The following is a 19894-nucleotide window of genomic DNA, read 5'->3' as shown; positions in this document are numbered from 1 at the left end:
GTGGCAGCATGCAAGACTTACTGCATTGGATTAATATTCTATGTAAAAATTGCATTATTGAAGAACTTTTTTAAAAGAAATCATTAAAAAGGGCGTTTACCCTTAACTTATTTTTTTTGTCGAAAGTACAATTTTTATTCTATTGTGTAATCTCATATGTTTTAGTCCTTTTTTTTGTTTCTCTCTCTAATTATTTCAGCCAGGTCACAAAATAATTTCCTTGAGCTCCTATTATGTGAACGGACTCGAACCAAAAAGTATCAAGAGACACTAGTTCAAGAAAAAAAAATGAAAGGAGAAGAGTGCAGAAAGTGTCGAAAGTTGTTTATGACATATCATTTTTGGTCCTCAGAAAATTTCATGATGCCCGCTTTAGTCCCTAGCAAATAAAAAGGTCCCATCGTGGTCCCTATAAAATTCAAAATAGACCCATTTTAGTCATTTTAGGAACTAATATGGGTATTTTTTGAATTTGTGAGGAATCAAGATTTTAACTAAATGGATCCATTTTGAATTTCTTAGAGACCACAATGGGACTTTTTATTTGTTAGGGACTAAAGAGGGCATCGTGAAATTTGCTGAGAACCAAAAAGGATATTTACTCTTAAGTTTTTAATCAAAATTACATTCATAACCTAATAACTTAATGGGTTCGCTTTTTCTGCAGTAAGCCTAATACGATGTCGTTTTGAGGCGGAAATTATGGTGTTTTTGTAATTTTAATTTGTTTCAGGATTATTATAGTCTTTATAATTATAATTTTTTAATATTTCAATCTTACGACATTGTTTTGAGGCAGAAATCATGGTGTTTTTGTAATTTTAATTTGTTTCAGAGTTATTATAGTCTTTATAATTATAATTTTTTAATATTTCAATCCCAAAACGACGTTATTTTAGAAGTAAATGTAGATAAATTATCTTCAGTACCTGCAGAAACATTTTTCCTTAACTTAATTGCTTTTGGGAAAGTGTTCTCAATTCTCTAGCAACTTATATCATGACGTGTGTCTCATGTGTGACTCTCTTGTGATTATTATTTTTTCTAATAACATATCCAAAAATAAATATTTTTTCTAATTAAATTGAATTAAACACATTTCTATAAACAGTGATTGATTATGCAAGTGAAATTGTTTCTCCTTCTATTTGAAATTTAATGCAAAACATAAACCCGTTTAGGATTTACTGATTACTTGTTAACTTCTCGTTGAAGCATTATTATCCATCATATGCCAACTTGTCCGGTGCTGGCACAAAGGAAGGACAACGTGTTTGAGATGATACAAAATACTATTCATACTAGAGTTGGAGAAATATAGCTTTAAATTAAGGGAAATATAATAATCATGTTGCAGGAATGGCACTGTTTATTCCTGCAACAAGGATACGGCGTCGTATCCTGACTTTGGTCTGACTTTTTTTTTTTAAGCGTGGGACCCACACTTGATTTATGTGTGTAGGAAAGTGCTCTTGTCATGTCAAATGACAAAAAGGGAACCCTTAAATTAATGATGATTAGATTAAACGAAATAAATCTTGGTTCAAAACTAGGCCTAACTTAGCAATCTAAGAGATATATACACACTTCAAATGTCTACACCAAAAGAAAAAATATAGAAACCTCAGTACAATCCATCAAGGTTGAATATCAGGAAACACTCAGACAACATAAACTACAATGGCCGGTTGACTTGAGGCTGTTATAGTTTTCATTCAGTCAGCCACAATGATTATCGACCTATCATTCACCATCTGTAATTCTACTTATCTTCCCGATCAGGGGAGACATTCAAATCTAGGAGCGGTCTCTCTGTCCGCTCCATTTGTTGTTCCGGTGTTCTATCCACATGCTCCGTCTGTGGATCCGGCCTATTCTGACTGTCAGTTTGATTGTCTTCATGGTCATTGCCACCATCAGTAAAAGGGAGAGAAAAAAATGAGAAAGATAGAACTCCATGCACGAGAGAAAGATAATGAGAAAGAGAGATTCACCTGCTATTCTTGTTGATGATAAGTCCTTGTAAAGTCTTAAAGCATCCGCCACCATCAAAATATTATTGGATGATATTTCTTTCATCAACTCTTTGCTGACCTCTTTGAAGTTGAACTTGCACTTCCACATCCCAGAAGTCTCCGGAGCAGATGGAATGATCAAGTATTCAACTTTAAGATTGCATAGGAACTGCAATAGGTAGTTATGACCATGAGAAATTATCAAGGTATATTGAATATTGTTATGAATGGCAACGATAGGAAATTAACTAGGGGAAAATTTTGAGTTGTTGTTTTAAGATCCTTCTCTAATCTCCCACATGATTGTACATTGTTGAATGGACACTCCACAAGAGATCATGGGAATTTGTTAACTACTTACCGATTCAATTACCCTCATTAATTCCTGACAAATTCCTTGGCCCCTGTATGCCTCTTCTATGGCAATAAAAGGCATTTCTGCAATCCTCCTCCCATGAAATCTATAGAGCCATGAAGTAACAATTCAATAACAGTATGTATCACAATCTTTGTTAACACAACAGAATTATAAATCTGTATGTCAAGGGCAGAGAGCATCTGAGCACGAGGGTCATTGCCAAAGTTACAGAAGAAACTCAACAACAACAAAAAGTTGAAAAGATTATTAACAAACGAACAAAGGATACCTAATAGAAGCTGCAGCGATGATCTCGTCATCTTTCTCCAGGACAAATGTATAAAAACGGCTAAAATTAATCCTGGTTAAGTTTGATCTGAACATTAAATGACAGCAATTGATCAAAAGGTTGTATTCTTGATGCTTATATGAAAAGTAGAAGAATATTAGAGTAATTTGAAAGTTTTGAATGAAAAAAAAAATGATGACAGCAGCAGTAGTGAGTTACATGCTTTAAGATGGAGAAAACTATGTTCTGCAACAATGTGCAATAATAATACCATCAATGTGCTTACCCACAACTGTAAACTACACTTTGAACCACATTGATGCCCGTGTGTCGGTCAGTTATTGTTTTAACAGCTTCCTTCATTAACATCCAAGTAACTGCAACCTTAGAATTATTTTCTAAATGCAGGTTCCTAGAAGCAGAAGCCACCTTGGGGTTCATATCCATGTGGCGGATAACTCTCCAAGAGTAGCTCGCAAAGACATCATTTTTTATTCCAAGTGAGCCTTCCATTTTCTCATAGATCTTTCACAAAGCACACATAGTCAAAATTCTAAATGTGACAAAAAAACACAAAAATAATATCTTCCAAAATATAATATTTGATTTTCATGTTTGAAGCACAAATCATCGAGAAAGAATATGTACCTCTCTGCAACCAGGCCCACAATATAATCTTGAACAGTTAAGGTCTAGGGTTGCTTTCGAGAATTCTTTTTCAAATTCTTTAAAGCATCCCCAATGAACTACAAAAGCATGAACAAGGCTCTTTCAGCAATATCAATGGATAATGTCATACAAATCGGGGTTGGGTTGGGTTGGGGGGAGCTGTAACATGCCAGTTTGTAAAGCTTTAACCCACCCCCAAGATTAGGAAGAGACAAAAAAAACAAAAATGGCTAAACGGATCCCGAGAGAAGTCTTACACTTTTTGTCGCATTGAGAGCAAGTGATGAATTCCTTAATCTCTCCACCAAGCCCACAGTATTTGCATATGCAATATGGACATAACCAATCCCTCCGGGGAACTCTCTACAGTTTAAAAGGAAGGAATTCACAATAATTATGTAGACCATCAGATATATTTACACCAGAATATCTGCTTCTATAGAAACATAAAAAAACCCAAGTAAAAGTCTATTTCATTACCTCCATATTCATACACAATGGATGATATACGGAGGGACACTTGTCACAACATATTAAGTCTCCCCCATTTCCGCAAATTGAACAAGCATCATCATCGTGGTCTGCAACAGTTTCTTTTGGCACATATGAATAGATACAGCGGCGTTTTCGTTCGTTGGCATCTTCCCAAGCAGCAATCTGGCAGTCCTGGAGGGATGTACCTTTGCTAAGGAGGTAAATATGCTGGTAAGGTTGTCCTAGATTACTTCCAGCATGCTTTTCAAAGGTCCACACAGATGTTTCCCTCTGGCAACAGCTGCAGAGAATTCTACCCCTGGTAATTCTTCCTGTCATAAGTGCACTTTCCTTTGTGCAACCCATATAGCATACTTCCTCATCTTCATCAATAAGTTGACAATCTATCAACCATGACAAAATGGTTTTTCTACATGACCGTTTGGGTTGAGGTGAATCTCTTTTCATGGATGTGGCCGGTGATGATGGACCTTTTTCCATTATTGAACTGGGTCCAGGATGACTACTTTCCTTTTTTTGTTCTACATTTGTTGCCGTCTTCTGAGAAAGGCAACTCCGTGTACCCTGTCCACCCCCTCCACCTCGTCCACCACCACGTCCACGACCCCTTCCACCTCGTCCACGACCTTGTAGACGTCCTGCATCGAAATCCACACTTGAGTCCGCTATTTCGGTCTCAATTGCATTTTGGGAACTCAATCTTGTTTTAACACCTTGTCCATGGCCCCGTCCACCTCTTGCAAATAAATCCACACTTTTTACCATTTCTGTCTCCAATTCTCTTGAACTGCATAATGTTGTTTTTCTTCTTGTTGATGGTCTAGAAGGACTGGACCTTGAATTATCTGAATCAGAACTTAATGAGTCACCTTCAGGATCGCTTAATTCTCGGTAGCTTACTTTTTCATCATGATTCCTAAGTGAGTAGGTCTTTTTTTTGGTTCTAGCCATTGAAAGTTCTGTTCTGATAGTGTCAATTCAATGTGCCAAAATATCTGGGACAGAATTAGTAAACAGCTTAGAAAGAACTTCCATACTCATAAACCAGCAAAACCATCATGTTTGCATAAAAAACAATTTCACACACTTTCATTACCATTTTGAAACTAGGTTTTATTGAGACTTATAATGTTCATGCAGAGGCCCAACAAAATTCCTGGTGTTGATTATGAGGAAGCAACAGCTTGCCTTTGCTAAAGTTTTTGAAAAGTTTCAGCACCTAGTATGTTAATTAGAACAGTTAATCTTTACTTCATGATTTATCCTCCATTTCTAAGGAAGTATAAGAGGAATTTTATGTCATAAAATCATATCTGATGAATATGTAGTTGTTTGTAGTGTAGTCCTCTATATAAAATTTACAAAGGACCATAATGTTTTTTCCAAATAGTCAATTAAAAGAATCTAAATATTGCCAATATTCCAAAATTGAACTAATCCAAAACATCTCAAAAAGGATTGTTCCAAAACAAACAGGAATCACTAGGTATCAGGCATATGTGTGAGCAGTACAATCTGGTCATAAGCTACCTAAGAAGGGTGTATATCAAACAAAGATAATAACTGTCATAAATAACTCTTTGTGAAACATTTTTTAAAAGGCAGAGATAGCAGAAGTAACAGAGAGAGAGGCAGATAGCTTAAAAGGCAGAGAGTCTATAACACAAAGAAATATTTATTAAAAAAAAGAAAAAGAGGCCAAAGGGCTTACCTGCAAACAAGAGAGAGAGAGAGAGAGAGAGAGAGAGAGAGAGAGAGAGAGAGCGCAAGGCAGAGCAAAGAGCGAGCAAGGTAGAGAGCAAGGCACAAAGCACAATGCAATAGAGGATGAGCAGAGAGGAAAGGTCAGACGCCCGAGAGAAAAAGAGGAAAGGGAGAGATGTTTCGTGCGACAACAAAAGAGGGAGTGAGGGAGAGGGTTAGGGTAAAACTCGAAATAGACTAAAATACCCTTAAAATTTTTCTGTTATTTTAAAATAAGGGCAAAATCATATTTTGCCCTGTGACCGCAATTAGGCCACAATTTTGCCACAATGGCCACTATTGCATTCCAGCGCGGCGTGGCTTCTTGCAGGAAGGCACTGCAACTCGCATACGGCGCGGCTCGCGGCGCAATTAACTAGTATGTGCAGAAGCAAGTGATCTATAAATCTATGAAATGCCAGCACAGCTTGAAATAGATACAAAAATAATTTTGAATAGAAAATAATTTATGAACTGAAGAAACAAAAAAGAGTAATAGGGAAATAAATGGTCAAGAGAGAAGATTGCCTCCCGTGGAGGATACCTATGGTTTATCCAAAAAAAAAAAAAGAGTAATAGGGAAATAAATGGTCAAGAGAGGAGAAAATTCAAGTAAACATCACACCCAATACACAAATAAGCAAGCAATCAACTTTAATTAAACAAAAGTTTGCAAATTTGAAAATCGAATAGGTTTTGACAGCACAATCTATACCAGAACAGCTCTTAAATTTTGTGCATCAATCAAACAAAACAAATCATGAACCTTCCTGCATACATAAATGAAGTTTCTGTTCAGGCGACTTAACACTTCGCCCAACAGGGGAAGTAGAATCATCAAACACATAAAATCTCAACCGTAGCATAAATTGCTTTTGAGGAGAAAACATACCTTCAATTTGGGAATAAGATCTTTTCCCTAGGTTCTTGATGTGCAGATTTATATAGATCCTTTGAAGTTTGAGCAGTGGTAAATACAGAAGCAAGTGATCTATAAATATATGAAATGCCAACACAGCTTGAAATAGTTAAAATGATTTGCAGTGAATATCTGAACTCAACGAAAGAATTCATGTTATATTTGCTAATAAGAATGGGAAAATCAATACCATAGGAGACCGAGAAGGTGCTCTTCTCTTCTAGCGCTTTTAAAAATGAAACAAATATGTTGCGGCGTCAAGCAACACTGGGCAACAAGTTTAGACTAGTCTTCTCTGGCAAGGTGTTTAGTGCTAGCAGTGACTGAAATCTGAAATTTGTCGAAAGCGGATTCCCTAAGGCAATTGTACTACGAAATGGTAGGCCTTCAGTGTCTTTATATAGAAGAGGGCTTCTTCTTTCATGTTAAATAAGATTTCTCTAGAATGATTGCAAATTGTATTGGGAAAATCCATAAAAGCATATAGTGTTATAAAAAGTATGAATCCAGTCAAAATGACAACTGCAATTTATTTGGCCTTAATTTGTGCTGACTCAACACTCGTCAATTGTGTTTCACTCGTACATTGTTTAATGCATCATTAATTGTAAGCTTCCTTGTGTACATATACTATTATATGTATATTTATTGCCCGGTCTAAGATAAGAGTAAAATAATAACTTGTGTGATTATTTGTAAACTATTACGCCATGTAAAAAGAGCATTTTGCTCTGCTGCATTCCCTGCTATGTTAGATAGGCTTACAGAATTTGTGAAATGCAATTTCTTATGTTCTACTATATGATAATGCAACGGGTATGCACAACAAGAAGTTGTGGTTAAGTATTTTAAATCTTATGCAGAGTTTTAGCACTTCATCTGATAAAGTACAAACTGAGTAACACTAATTACAGTTTGAATAGAATATGGCCCTTATTTATTGATAAGGGATAGAAAATAGAGGAAATATTTTCAGACACTTTTTTTAACATATACTATATTTAGTAGTAGTGCCTACAACACAAATTACGATTTGATTGGAATGCATCCCCATTTTAAACTTACCACCATGTTTGCCAAAAACAAGTATATATATTAATGAAGGACAGAAAAAAGAGGAATTCCTTTCAGACACATTTTCTACATATAATTTTGGTCATATCTCATATCTCATATCTTCTAGCATATCTAGCTGCCCAAAGTTGTTTTGGATTGAGCAAGTACAAGAACTGCTACAAAAATTGCCTAGAAGTTAGTAACTCGCCTTAATGGCATCCAAAAACTTTCCAATAAACTATAAAGCTACTGCTTCTTGCATTGATTATGTCATTGAAAATTGTTTAGTAACTGATTATTTCTTGAGGAAACTAGCTGAATAAACACCAATGTAATCTTTTATTGGAAAAGGAATGAAAATGATGGATGGGAGAGGGGATTGTGAAATGAGTATCTAGTTAAACTAAGAGAAACTAGACATTGCTTTAAATCAACCATATATAATTTGTCCAAATTTAATTTCAAAAATTTGAGTTACAGTAAAAAAAAAAAAATTCCGAAAGTGAAACAGCTTTACCATTTCACGTTGTTGTTTGGTTCCGTCGCCTTGGTTGTTGGATGTAATGTTGGAAGCATGTTGATGGATTCAATAGCAAGCTTTCATTGCCAGGTACCAATTTTCCCAATTCGTACCAGTGGTTTGTGATTTTCCCCATATGCATTAGGTTTTCAGATTCACCAAATAACATGAAACAAAGGAATTGATTGCGAATTTCAAACTGGGGTTTCTCAAAGTCATTGTCTTTAACCAGCAACCCCAAACTCAAAATGGAAACCCATGCATAGATAGCAAACCCAAACACAAACCCAAAGTAGAAACCCATTTGGATTCGAATCTCAATTTCGAAGAATCTGCTTCCCTTGTTATTGAAGATGATATGCAAAATGAAGAACTGTTCTCGGCTTGAAGTGAAGCTTCTCAAGTTCTCAATTTTGGATTCGACAAAGAGAATGCAAATTCAGCTTATTGGTTATGCTTTCGATAAGTGTATTTCAAAGTTAGCCTCGCTCGGCAATTAGAATGAGAAATGGAAAAAAAGAATTAAATTTTATATCTCAATTTATTTATTTATTTTGGTTGTTTTTCTTTTTCTTTTTTCTTTTTTACAGAGTTTTCAACTTTTCAGCCTGTGAGCTTGTGTTGGCTTCGCACACAGGTGTGCCTTTGGAGTTTGTTTCACCGATATTTGCTATTTCGGGCTGCAAAGAAAAACACTAACTAGTTTTGAATTAAAATAATGTATAAACCCAACTAGTATAGAATTGAAGTAATGTAAAATATTGTTAACGTCAATTAATTTGGGATTAAAATATTGTTGATGATTTTTTTCCAATAGCTAAGAATTGTTTTAGTGTTCCAATTTATGATCATAATACAGACATCATAAACTGGTTCTCTGCCAAAAATTAGTGGAGCAGCTCCAAGCAACCAAACCATTTTTCACAATCACAGGTTAGAACTTGAGATTCTCTAATTAAACTCTTTTATAAGAGAATCTGGATTAGAGACCTTAATATCTTTAGTTAGAAATGCCTTTTAATTTCTTTATTTTAATACATATAAACTAAAGATTGATATCTTTTTTTCCAAATAATATTGTACTCATATGAGATTAATTTTTCTCGTGACTTAGAGTAAGAAATTTGTTTTGCCAAATTAATAATTTATTTCAAGAAAAACTTAAGGACTTGATAAATACTTGTAAATTTCAAATTTTATAAATAATGAAAATATTATTTAATGAGAAACTAATTACAATTTATTAAAGAAATTAATTCATGGAATTAATATTTCTCCTACATATGAAAAATACCATTTTTGGTCCCTAACAAAAAATACGGTCCTCACTTTAGTCCCTTACAAAAATAAATTAGTCAGTTAGTCCCTAACAAATTCAAAGTAGACCCATTTAGTTAAAATTGTGGTCCCTCACAAATTTAAAAAAGACTCATATTAGTCCCTCAAAAGGACTAAAATGAGTCCACTTTAAATTTGTTTGGGACTAACTGACTAATTTATTTTTGTAAGGGACTAAAGTGGGGACCGTGTTTTTTATTAGGGACCCAAAAGGGTATTTACTCAAGAATCTAATATAATCAAAGGATAATATCAATTAAAGATATTAATCCTAATACGACAGGTCGACAAAATCAAACATGGGTTTGGGCTACTAGAAGAGACGCAAAAGGTCCATAATTCCAATACCCGCAGGTAAACTCTATAAATAAGAGGTAAAACCTACAGGTATGATTCATTCTCTCTTATTGTTATGTTGTCATTGTGTACACACAACACCCATTTGACGAAAGTTGTTTTCCTATTATTTATGCACAGTGATCTGTTATACTCAAAGATATCTTATTCATAGATATCTTAGCGAGAGCACCTAGATCCAAAAGAAACTCACTAGTCCATTGGGCTAGACATCTCTGTCTTTAGGATAGTACATTGGCGCCATCTGTGGCAATCGAATCCACAACCACATGATTTGACAAGAGGAATAGTACAAGGTAAGGTTAAATATGCACAAAAACGTTCAAAAGCTTTGACAAAACCCCAACTATTAGGGTGAAGTTGAGTAGGAGCAATATGGAGGTGATTCATAAGGTTAATTTGAAACTCATGTAGTGGAAATCGAAGACTGATTTTCGTAATGAAATCTCGGTAGAAGAAGAGAAAAAGAGGTTCATCTGATTTACTCCCAGAGCAAACTAGCTCATTCTCGCTGGAAGGAATAATAGCATAATCTTCTAAGTTGCTGACAGAAAGCTCGGCTATGTCCTAGACACTCAACTTGGATAAAGTGTTCAAAACTTCATACGTCACCCAAGGGTATTTGGATATTAAAACAACTGGAGGACGTTCAGAATCTGACTCAGCAGAGCGAGATTCCTCAATAATTCAGAATCTGGATCATTTTCAAAATTATGAACTTATATGCACCCCAACAGCCCGAACATCCAGATTGTTTGGCCTGGGGACAACTCTTATGGACTCGTATATGAGGCTCATTTAGTATATGGCCCAATAAAGGGCAACCCAAATAAGAATATAATATAATCAAAGGATAATATCAATTAAAGATAATAATCCTAATATAACAACATCAAACATGAGTTTGGACTGCTAGAAGAGGCACAAAAGGTCCATAATTCCAATACCTACAGGTAAACCCTGTAAATAAGAGATAAAATCTACATATATGATTCATCTCTCTTATTGTTATGTTGTCACTGTGCATACACAACACCCCTTTGGTGAAAGCTATTTTTCCTATTATTTGTACACATCTAGTGAATTACCCGTGCGATGCCCAGGGGAAAAAGAACAAAATATTTATCGTCCGCCGTGGTTGGTTAATCGCACTGCAAACCTTATACTTACAAAAACCTGTGTTGTTATCTTATTCTATATTTCAGGTGGAAAAAATTACAGCATTGACACAGAACTTTGCAAATATCAATCATAAACAAAAATCTGCTATCGAGAGTGATCAATATTATGCAAATCAAATATAGTTATCTACTCGATGAGTTATGTAAAAAATAAATACGCCACAGTAGACTATGTTAAAATGAGGATGGGTAAAAAAAGAAAAATGCATACAACTTATTGCTAACTATAACAGCACTAATAAAATCAAGGTAACAAACAGATCAAGCAAATATGGAATTAAAAGATCAGCTTGTACCTATAATAAGAAAACACTATTAATTCAGTGTCATTCTGGAGCAATCATTGGAGGAATGAGTTCAACACATATCAAACATGTGATTTCCTATGTTTATGCATTACCAGGGACATCCTCTTCTACCATCATATTTATGCCTACGATACAAAGTGCAAATACTCATTAAATAAATTACGCTAATATGTTAACACCCAGAAGTAATAATCTCAGGAAAAAAAATGAGTTATTTTTTTTTAGAACCCAAAAAACGTTGTCTGAAAGGGATTTGAAAGCAAATTAACCAAATAATCATGTATGAGTCATATTTTTTGCTTACATTGGAACAAATGTGTCTAAACAGCATCAAATCAATACACATGCTAAAAACTTGTAACAATATAAAGAACCCACAATGATAAATTTTTAAAAAACAACAACATACTTTTGGGTCCACCAAAGACTTAAAGAATGAGGTGATAATAGCTTCGTTGCTTCAAACACTTGAAATTTAATATCTTGGCTCATTATATGACTCCAAATTATTTTTTTTACGTTGACCTTAAATAACATGGAATTTTCATTAAGAACGTTAAGTTTTCCTGGATAATGTTCCAAATCAGAACCCTACATAAAAAAACTCCTTCAAAATTAAGTATAACTCGTGCGATGCACGGGAAAAAAGAAATCTGTTTGTCTGTCTCGTGAAAGTTAATGTAAATCATAAAAATATATCTCTGCATTTTATTTAAATAAATATTTTTAGCTACCTAACTCCAACTTTTTGTACATATAGAGTTGGCAAATTTTTGAGTTATTATGTTTAATATAAAATAAGAAGAGAAAAATTTTAATTTAATTACAAAAAAATATAGGCGGGTCAGTCCTCCAGACTGACTCCACTTTGCAACCTCTAATTGTCAGCATTATATACCAGCATGTAATAAATTTTTATATTATCCACACGTAAAAGTTCTTATATTTGCATCTAAGTTTTTATATTTTATCTGAGAGATGGACTTTCGTTTATTACAATCAGATTTTAAAAAAATAATAATAATTATTTTTTGCAAGGATTTGTGCCGAATGTATTTGAAATTCTACAAACTTGTATTTACAAAAATTAAAATCACATTTAAGAATTTAATTATAAAAGAAGAAGGATGAAATTTTAATTTAATTATGAAAATATTTGGTAGGCCGGCCCTCCGGGCCGAGCCCAGTTTGCCACCTATAACTATTAGCATGTAATAAATTTTTATACTTATTCACAAAAAAGCTCTTATTCACAAAAAATAATAAACAGATATTTTTTTGTAAGAATTTGTGTCGTTAATATTTGGAATTTTATAAATTTGTATTTACAAAAATTGAAATATGAATTAGGAATTTAATTATAAAAGAAGAATAGTGGAATTTTAATTTAATTATAAAAATGTGTTGGCAGGCAGGGCGGGCAGGCCCTCTGGGCCAAGTCCAGTTTGCAACCTTTAACCATCAGCATTTTATGTAAATAATTGTTTTTTGCAAGGATGATTTGCGTCGTTTGTATTTGAAACTTTACAAATTTGTATTTACGTCGTTTCGCAATTAATTCGATTCGGGACGGGTCCAGGATTAAGGTTTTAAACCCCTCCCAAAAGTGGTACTGGGGAGATTCGAACACATGCTCTTATCCCCACCTGCTTAGCTCCCATGTAGAAAATAAGAGAAATTTAATACAGTTGTCTCTCACTAAAAGATGTTAAATTCTTTTCCCACCTATATCAACTTCAAATTTTGAAATTTCAAAAAAAAGTGGGATATTAATGCATATGTCTGTCACTAATTAATGCTGAACTCTTTTCTTGGGATCTTTTGGTTTTTTTATAAATATGCAAAAAAACATTAAATATTTTTTAAAATGAGAGTTAACAATTCTCATGTAGAAAATAATAGAAATTTAATACAGCTGTCTTTCACTAAAAGATGTTAAACTCTTTCCCCACCTATACAATTTTGAATTTTGAATTCTAAAAAAGAAGTGGGATATTAATGCACCTGTCTACCACTAATTAATGCTGATTTTCGCACTAACTAATTATAAAAACATTATTAATGTTTTTGTTATTAATAATAAAAATGTATTAAATTGAAAAAAGAATACAAACCAAAAGAGCACTAACAATACTTCTCTGCCTGAATCGCAAAATGACATGCATACTTTAAGACTCTTCCTGAATCGCAATAACAACGCCAAGAATATTATAAGTCAATTTTTTTTTGGTAGGCTATTATTGAAAGTTGGAAATGGCCTTGAAGGCCAATGCATGCTGGAGGGAAAAACAAAACTTTTTCATTGCGGAACACACATGCATTCAAGATCATGCTTTAGGAAAGCATGATGTTACCTTGTTCGTGAAAACTCGTGATGATCAAGGTAGGTCTGAACGGTTCAAACCCTCTAACATTGATCCACACCACCCACTGCGTCTAGGTGCAAGAACTCCTTCTTGTGAAACCGTCAAGTGATCACTACAATGAGGCTTGCTAAGCGCACACTGTGTGAAGAGAAAGGCTAGGTAAAAGTGTTTGAAAGAGTGAAAAAGTGGCGCAGGAGAGGAGAAGATAATGGCTTGGTTGGTTTTCTAAAAACCCTAGAAGGAACATATATATAGAGGCGCATAAGAGGAGCCTATTTGTTAAAAACAAATCAGATTTTTAATCAATAAAAATCCCTTCCAAAAGGGCGCTCCATCAAAGAGAGAGAATATGATTTGTTGCAAATCAAATCTCATCAAATCTTGCCAACAACATCTTATCATATCTTTATGATATATTAGGTTCAAAACCTAATCAAATATCTGATCATAAATCATCATATAATCAGTTATATGGTGCGCCCCATATAGCCTAAATAATGACCAGATACATTTGAGTAGTTGAATTCAAACTTGAATCAAATCACTCAAATATTCTCCCAACAGATCGTATCTTCTGAAGCTGATTTTGATGACTAACCAACAGCCAAGTCAGCACCCCAAATCTTCTTAGATTATGTTCAAAAGATTTCCTCTTGATATGTTCCAACAAGATCTCATCTTATCCTTTTGTTATGAAACAACTTTTCATATCCAATTCAAATTCGAATTTCAAACATTTGAATTCAAACTTTCAAACACTTAAATTTTAAATTCAAAATTAAAAATTCAAATTCAAAATTCAAATTTCAAAATTCAAAATTCAAAATTTAAAATTCAAATTTCAAATTTCAAATTCAAAATTCAAAATTCGAATTTCAAAATTCAAATTCAAAATTCAAATTTCAAATTTCAAATTCAAAACTCAAAATTTAAACATTTGATAATTAATTTAACTAATTAAATTAATTAGTAATGTCTTGGACTATCCAAGCTCATTACTTAGATCCATGCGCCCTCCACCCTATCTGTGGAGTTCCAAACTACTTCTTGGGCTAATAACAATTGTTAGGCCCAATACCATTAATGCTATAACATCTAGACAATTAGGTGTTAGTGTGTGACCCATTAGGTCCAACATAGCCACTGACATAAATGATCTTGGGCCTAATAAGCCCACAACCCATCTAATGACAACACAGAGCACTAGCAATGCTTTGTTGCCCCAGAACTAGTTAGATTAGTGACTTGATTATCCTATTGCACATATTTGGTTGCCGTATATATTTCCTTTCGTCTCGGTTACCTTCCCATAAAACCTAGGGTAAGGAAGCGTATCAACCCCTGCGGTTTAGGGTAAGCTTTATTCGAAATAGGGAATCTTCAATTTACAAACTCTAAAGGCAGATCATCTCATGATCTCTTTTACTATGCATAGATTCCCGAGTCCCTATAAATGTCATCCTGATTTCTCCGGTTTACAGATAACCTAATCTCTCACAGAGATTTGACGAATTCCTTCAGCTTCAGCTTATCACCCTAGCCCCGTGTTCTTTCAGGACAAGCCCAACAATATACCTATGAGTCTCCATGTTTCAGGCAGACGAGGTGCACAATCAAAGCATGCCTTCTAGAACACAGTCTAGGTAATAACTTCTGGTCTAAGGAAAAACATACCCAAATATAAAGAGACTACTCTAATGATACTCTCTGTGAGAGTTCCTCATAGAGTCTCTTTGTGGGTCTGTTCAGTGCGAGCTATACCCTTATAGGTCCACCCACGACTTTAGCTAAGACATCTCAATATCTGTAGCTCATGAGGTCTTTACCTTGCATCTGAATACAAGTAGATAAGTCGTGCTAGTCTTACCCGAGATCACTGATCCCCATTCTCAGTGTCTCTAGACTAGGAACATAAAATTAGGAATAAATATCCAGTATCCTTGAATCATCATGATCGTGATCTCATCACAGATACTCAAGAGATACATATTTTATTCCAAGGGGTTTATCCAGTTACTCATATAAAATATTAACAGTAATATTGAGACAAAATATGAAACAGGATAAATAGTGCTTTTATTTATTTGCGACACACATATGTCCTAATCTAATTAAAAGATTGTCTCTAGGACATCCATATACTAACAATTATAAGTCAAATTAAACTTTTTATTAACGTAGACATTTACTTAGTTTTTATTATACGTCAAATGAAAGCTAGATAAAATCATCGGACATTATAAAGCCAAGAATGATTGTGAAATATGATTTATCATTTACGTAGACATTTATTAATGTAGACATTTAATTTCAATAATTTATTCACATTTAATTTCGCTAGAGAAATAAAAAGAAAATAAGAAGGATATACAAAGGATACATAATAAAAGTCATACATAAAATAAAAAATAAAAAAATAAATGAGAAAAGGAAAGAATATATAATAATATATCTTTTTCGTTATTATGGAGCCACAACTGTGTGATGCATATTCAAATAAAAGAAAAAGAAAAAGAAAAAAAAGGGAAGCTTCAAAATTGAAAAATCAAAAGAGGGTAACCCATATCTTCTTCAGTCTTTCACAGCTTACAACAGCAAGTTTAGCTCTTCTTTGAAGATCTGCAAACTCCACATGCGCTTTCAAATAGTATAATAGTTGAAAGTGAACCCACCGTAAGGACGACAATTGTTCACTTGTTTCCTCGCATTGAACATTGAGGACATATGCTTCCAAGCTCGTTTGCTGAACAAATGATCATCAAATCTACTTCCATGACCAACCCGCTCTAACAAAAGATAAACAAAATATCGATCCATCTCAGGTTCAAGATTGATTGCAAGAGATGAATTGGAAGAATCGAAAGAAAAATGAGAGAGAAGTGGGAAAATAAAAAAAACCATAACAGATGTAGATATGTAGATCAGATCTAAGAAAAATATCCTATGATTTTACCTTTTAATTGTTTTCACTTTAAAGCCATAACAGATGCAGATCTATCCACGCAAATCTTTGAACGCAAAGCTTCGAACATTATTCAATAAAAAAAAGTTCAGATTCACAAATCCAAAAGGAACAAAGAACAATGAGATGCAGTGAGAAAATTTTGTTACTATTTAAAAAAAAAATCTTACCGCTGCACTGAGAAAATGAGATGTGGTGGTAGTATTATGATTCCTTCCATCCTGAAAAATGAATAAACCAGTCAGTATAAAATTTATGAAAATAAATTCATAGGGTTTGTTCATAAAGAAACAGAAAATTATACCAATAGAACAATCCTACACACATGAACGAAAAAAAAAATGTAAGCAAGACAAAAAAAGAAGCAACACTTCCCTATTTATAGGCAAATTCGTAATTTATTTATTAAAAAAAAAATTAGCTTGTGGAATGTTATCAAAAAAAAAAAAAAATTAGCTTGTAGAATACACTTCACCATTACCAATGCAAAAAATAGTCGAGGGAACTTAATTGTTAGGTGACTGATTTCAATTTCAATTAATACACTTCCCACCCATTTCAAATTTCAATTTCGAATTTTGAATTGAGAACATCATTAATACAGTTGTTTGCCACCAAGTATTTTATAATGATTTAAAAGAAACTCTCCCTCCTTTGTAGAGTTTTTTTATTTACGAAATAAAAAATATTTCTAAAAGAAGTAGCTTTTCAAACTATCTCCAGTGTGAACACAAAGCTGAGAATTAAGGAGGAAGTGACACGTCAGCAAAGTTTCCAAAGTTTGGTTCTCCTTTCTATATATTAAGATTTGCCACCAAGTATTTTATAATGATTTAAAAGAAACTCTCCCTCCTTTGTAGACTTTTTTTATTTACGAAATAAAAAATATTTCTAAAAGAAGTAACTTTTCAAACTATCTCTAGTGTGAACACAAAGATGAGAATTAAGAAGGAAGTGACACGTCAGCAAAGTTTCCAAAGTTTGGTTCTCCTTTCTATATATTAAGATTATTATTCTCCTTTCTATATATTAAGATGATCTGCTATACTCAAAAATATCTCATTCATTGATATGAGAGCACCTAGATCCAAAATAAACTCACTAGTTCATTAGACTAGACATCTCTGTCTTTAGGACAGAACATCCTCCATACACATGAAAATGAGCGGGACCTACGAGGGAAAGATTAAAAAGGATAACTTTTTTTTACTTAGTTTCACCGGAAATAAAATTATTTATTTTTTACAAAAGAAACATTAAATCTTTTATTATTTTAAAGTATAAAACTAAAAAAATCAAAATAAAAAATACAGCTAGCGAGAAAGTAATTAGAAAAAAATCACACTGCATATCATGTTAAAATAAACCTAATTAATATTAAAATTAGATACAAAGGAATTTATAGATAATTAATATTAATTTATTTATTGAGTTATATCAATTAATTAATTATTGATTTCAAATAAATAATAACAGATAGATGGACAAAAATTAACGGTTAAAATGAGGAATAAGACTTTTAAATTTTACACCGGATTCAAAAAATCCCTATCCTATTTCTCATGTTGTAGGATATAAATTCATCTTATATACATATATATGTATACATACATATATATATATATATATATATATATATATATATATATATATATATATATATACATATATATAGAGAGAGGTAGGATCCTTTGATACCAGTGTCAAATTTAAAGTTTGACACTTTATATAATAGTCGTTAGATAAAAAAATATCAACGATCCTGACTTATAAGTATGTGACACCATTGATGTTTTTTATCTAACGACTCTCAGACGAGGTGTCAAACTTTAAATTTGATATCGATGTCAAAGAATCCTACCCCATATATATATTAGAGGTGGCAAAGCGGGCTGCCCGCCAAAAGCCCGCCAAAAAGCGGGCTGGCCCGCCCCGCCCCGCCATTGAAGGTGGGCTAGATATCTCTGCCCGCCAAGCCCGTCACATTTTACACTAAAATTTTTAAAAAGAAAAAATCAGCCCAGGCGGGCTTGGCGGGTAGCGGGTTTAGAAAACTCAGCCCGCCCCGCCCCGTTTGGCGGGCGGGGCGGGCCGGCCCGGCGGGCTCGACCCATTTTGCCAGCTCTAATATATATATATATATATATATATATATATATATATATATAAGGAAAAACATTTCTCAAGCCGCTTGAGATAATCTTATCTCCGGCTACCTCAAAACTACGTCGTTTTGTTTATATATTTCTTTATATTAATTGATTCATCTTTGAATGGTTATGATTCATTTTTTCTCTCTCTCTCTCCCTTTATCACAATTGATCAATCTTTATACGGTTATGATTTAGTAGCCGGAGATAAGATTATCTCAAGCAGCTTGAAAAACGATAAGCCTATATATATATATATATATATATATATATATATATATATATATATATATATATATATATATATATATATATAGGTCCATGTGAGGAGAAGAGATAAAAATAAAACATAAATCCACATATTCTTTTAACGTATGTATAAAAAATAAAATTTATCTCTTATGAAAACATTAAATCGGATGTAATAAGAATTAACATAATTAATTAATTAAATAAGGATAAAATGTACTCTCATTTAACGGGAAAATTCTCAGTTGTGGAGACAGATTTTTAAAGTGGGTCCATTGCTTAATTAAAAAAGAAAGTAAAGTTATTTTTGAGTGCCTCATAAAAAATATGGTCGATTTTTGATTTATCTATAATTTCAGTTCTTTGAAAATGTAATCCCTCGTAAATTCAATTAAGATCTAATTCACTCTAAAAGAAAGATTAATATAAATATTTTGTTTTTATGAAAGATGAAAGTGAAGACTGTATTTTTTTTTTGTGAGGAAATCAACATCGGCTTTACCGTAAAAAAATAAATAAAAGTAAAACATGTTATAATGGTTTCCATGTATGTGCACTGCAGGAAAAAGAAACATATCCAGTACCCAATGAGTGCAGCTCAGTTGGTAACTTGCGCTGAGTTAGTGGGGTTGAATATGTGTTCGATTCCCGCTGAATGCATTCTTGGGGAGGGGGCTGAACCTTTAGCCATCACTATTCCCCCGCACTCCGGATTAGTCCCATAGCCGGCTCAAAGAGTCGAAGCTCGTGGGGATACTGGAAAGAGCCAACTCGTCTCAAAGAGATAATTAGGGTTGGGTAACTCAAAAAAAAAAAAAACAAACATATCCAGTTATCAAAAAAGAAACATCTCAAGGGGCCGGAGAAAATATAATCCCTTAAATAAGCCAAATAAGAACTCCTCGTGGGATCAAAGAGG

At 33.4% G+C, this 19894-nt stretch overlaps 1 protein-coding gene across 2 annotated transcripts; it reads right to left on the bottom strand.

Annotated features, from left to right (window-relative positions):
- Window positions 1-1508: 1508 nt before the first annotated feature.
- Window positions 1509-8085, bottom strand: LOC133284084 (increased DNA methylation 1-like). Of its 2 annotated transcripts, none has more exons than XM_061481062.1 (10): window positions 8062-8085; window positions 6462-6560; window positions 3812-4821; window positions 3589-3694; window positions 3311-3408; window positions 2949-3187; window positions 2663-2749; window positions 2377-2476; window positions 1995-2184; window positions 1509-1896 (listed from the first exon to the last, which is right to left on the bottom strand). In XM_061481062.1, exons 3-10 carry the CDS (start codon window positions 4775-4777, stop codon window positions 1763-1765), a joined length of 1920 nt encoding a protein of 639 aa, XP_061337046.1. In that variant the 5' UTR covers window positions 4778-4821; window positions 6462-6560; window positions 8062-8085; the 3' UTR covers window positions 1509-1762. The 2 variants fall into 2 exon arrangements, with proteins under 2 accessions (XP_061337046.1, XP_061337045.1); XM_061481061.1 differs by lacking the exon at window positions 8062-8085 and adding an exon at window positions 6679-7188.
- Window positions 8086-19894: the final 11809 nt, after the last annotated feature.

This window comes from Gastrolobium bilobum, unplaced genomic scaffold (assembly GCF_033153095.1).
Source record: "Gastrolobium bilobum isolate Gb01-03AN ecotype WA unplaced genomic scaffold, APGP_CSIRO_Gbil_v1 utg6668, whole genome shotgun sequence".
Lineage (NCBI taxonomy): Eukaryota > Viridiplantae > Streptophyta > Magnoliopsida > Fabales > Fabaceae > Gastrolobium > Gastrolobium bilobum.
The sequence above is the reverse complement of the archived record's forward strand: the minus strand, read 5'-3'. Positions and strand labels throughout refer to the sequence as shown.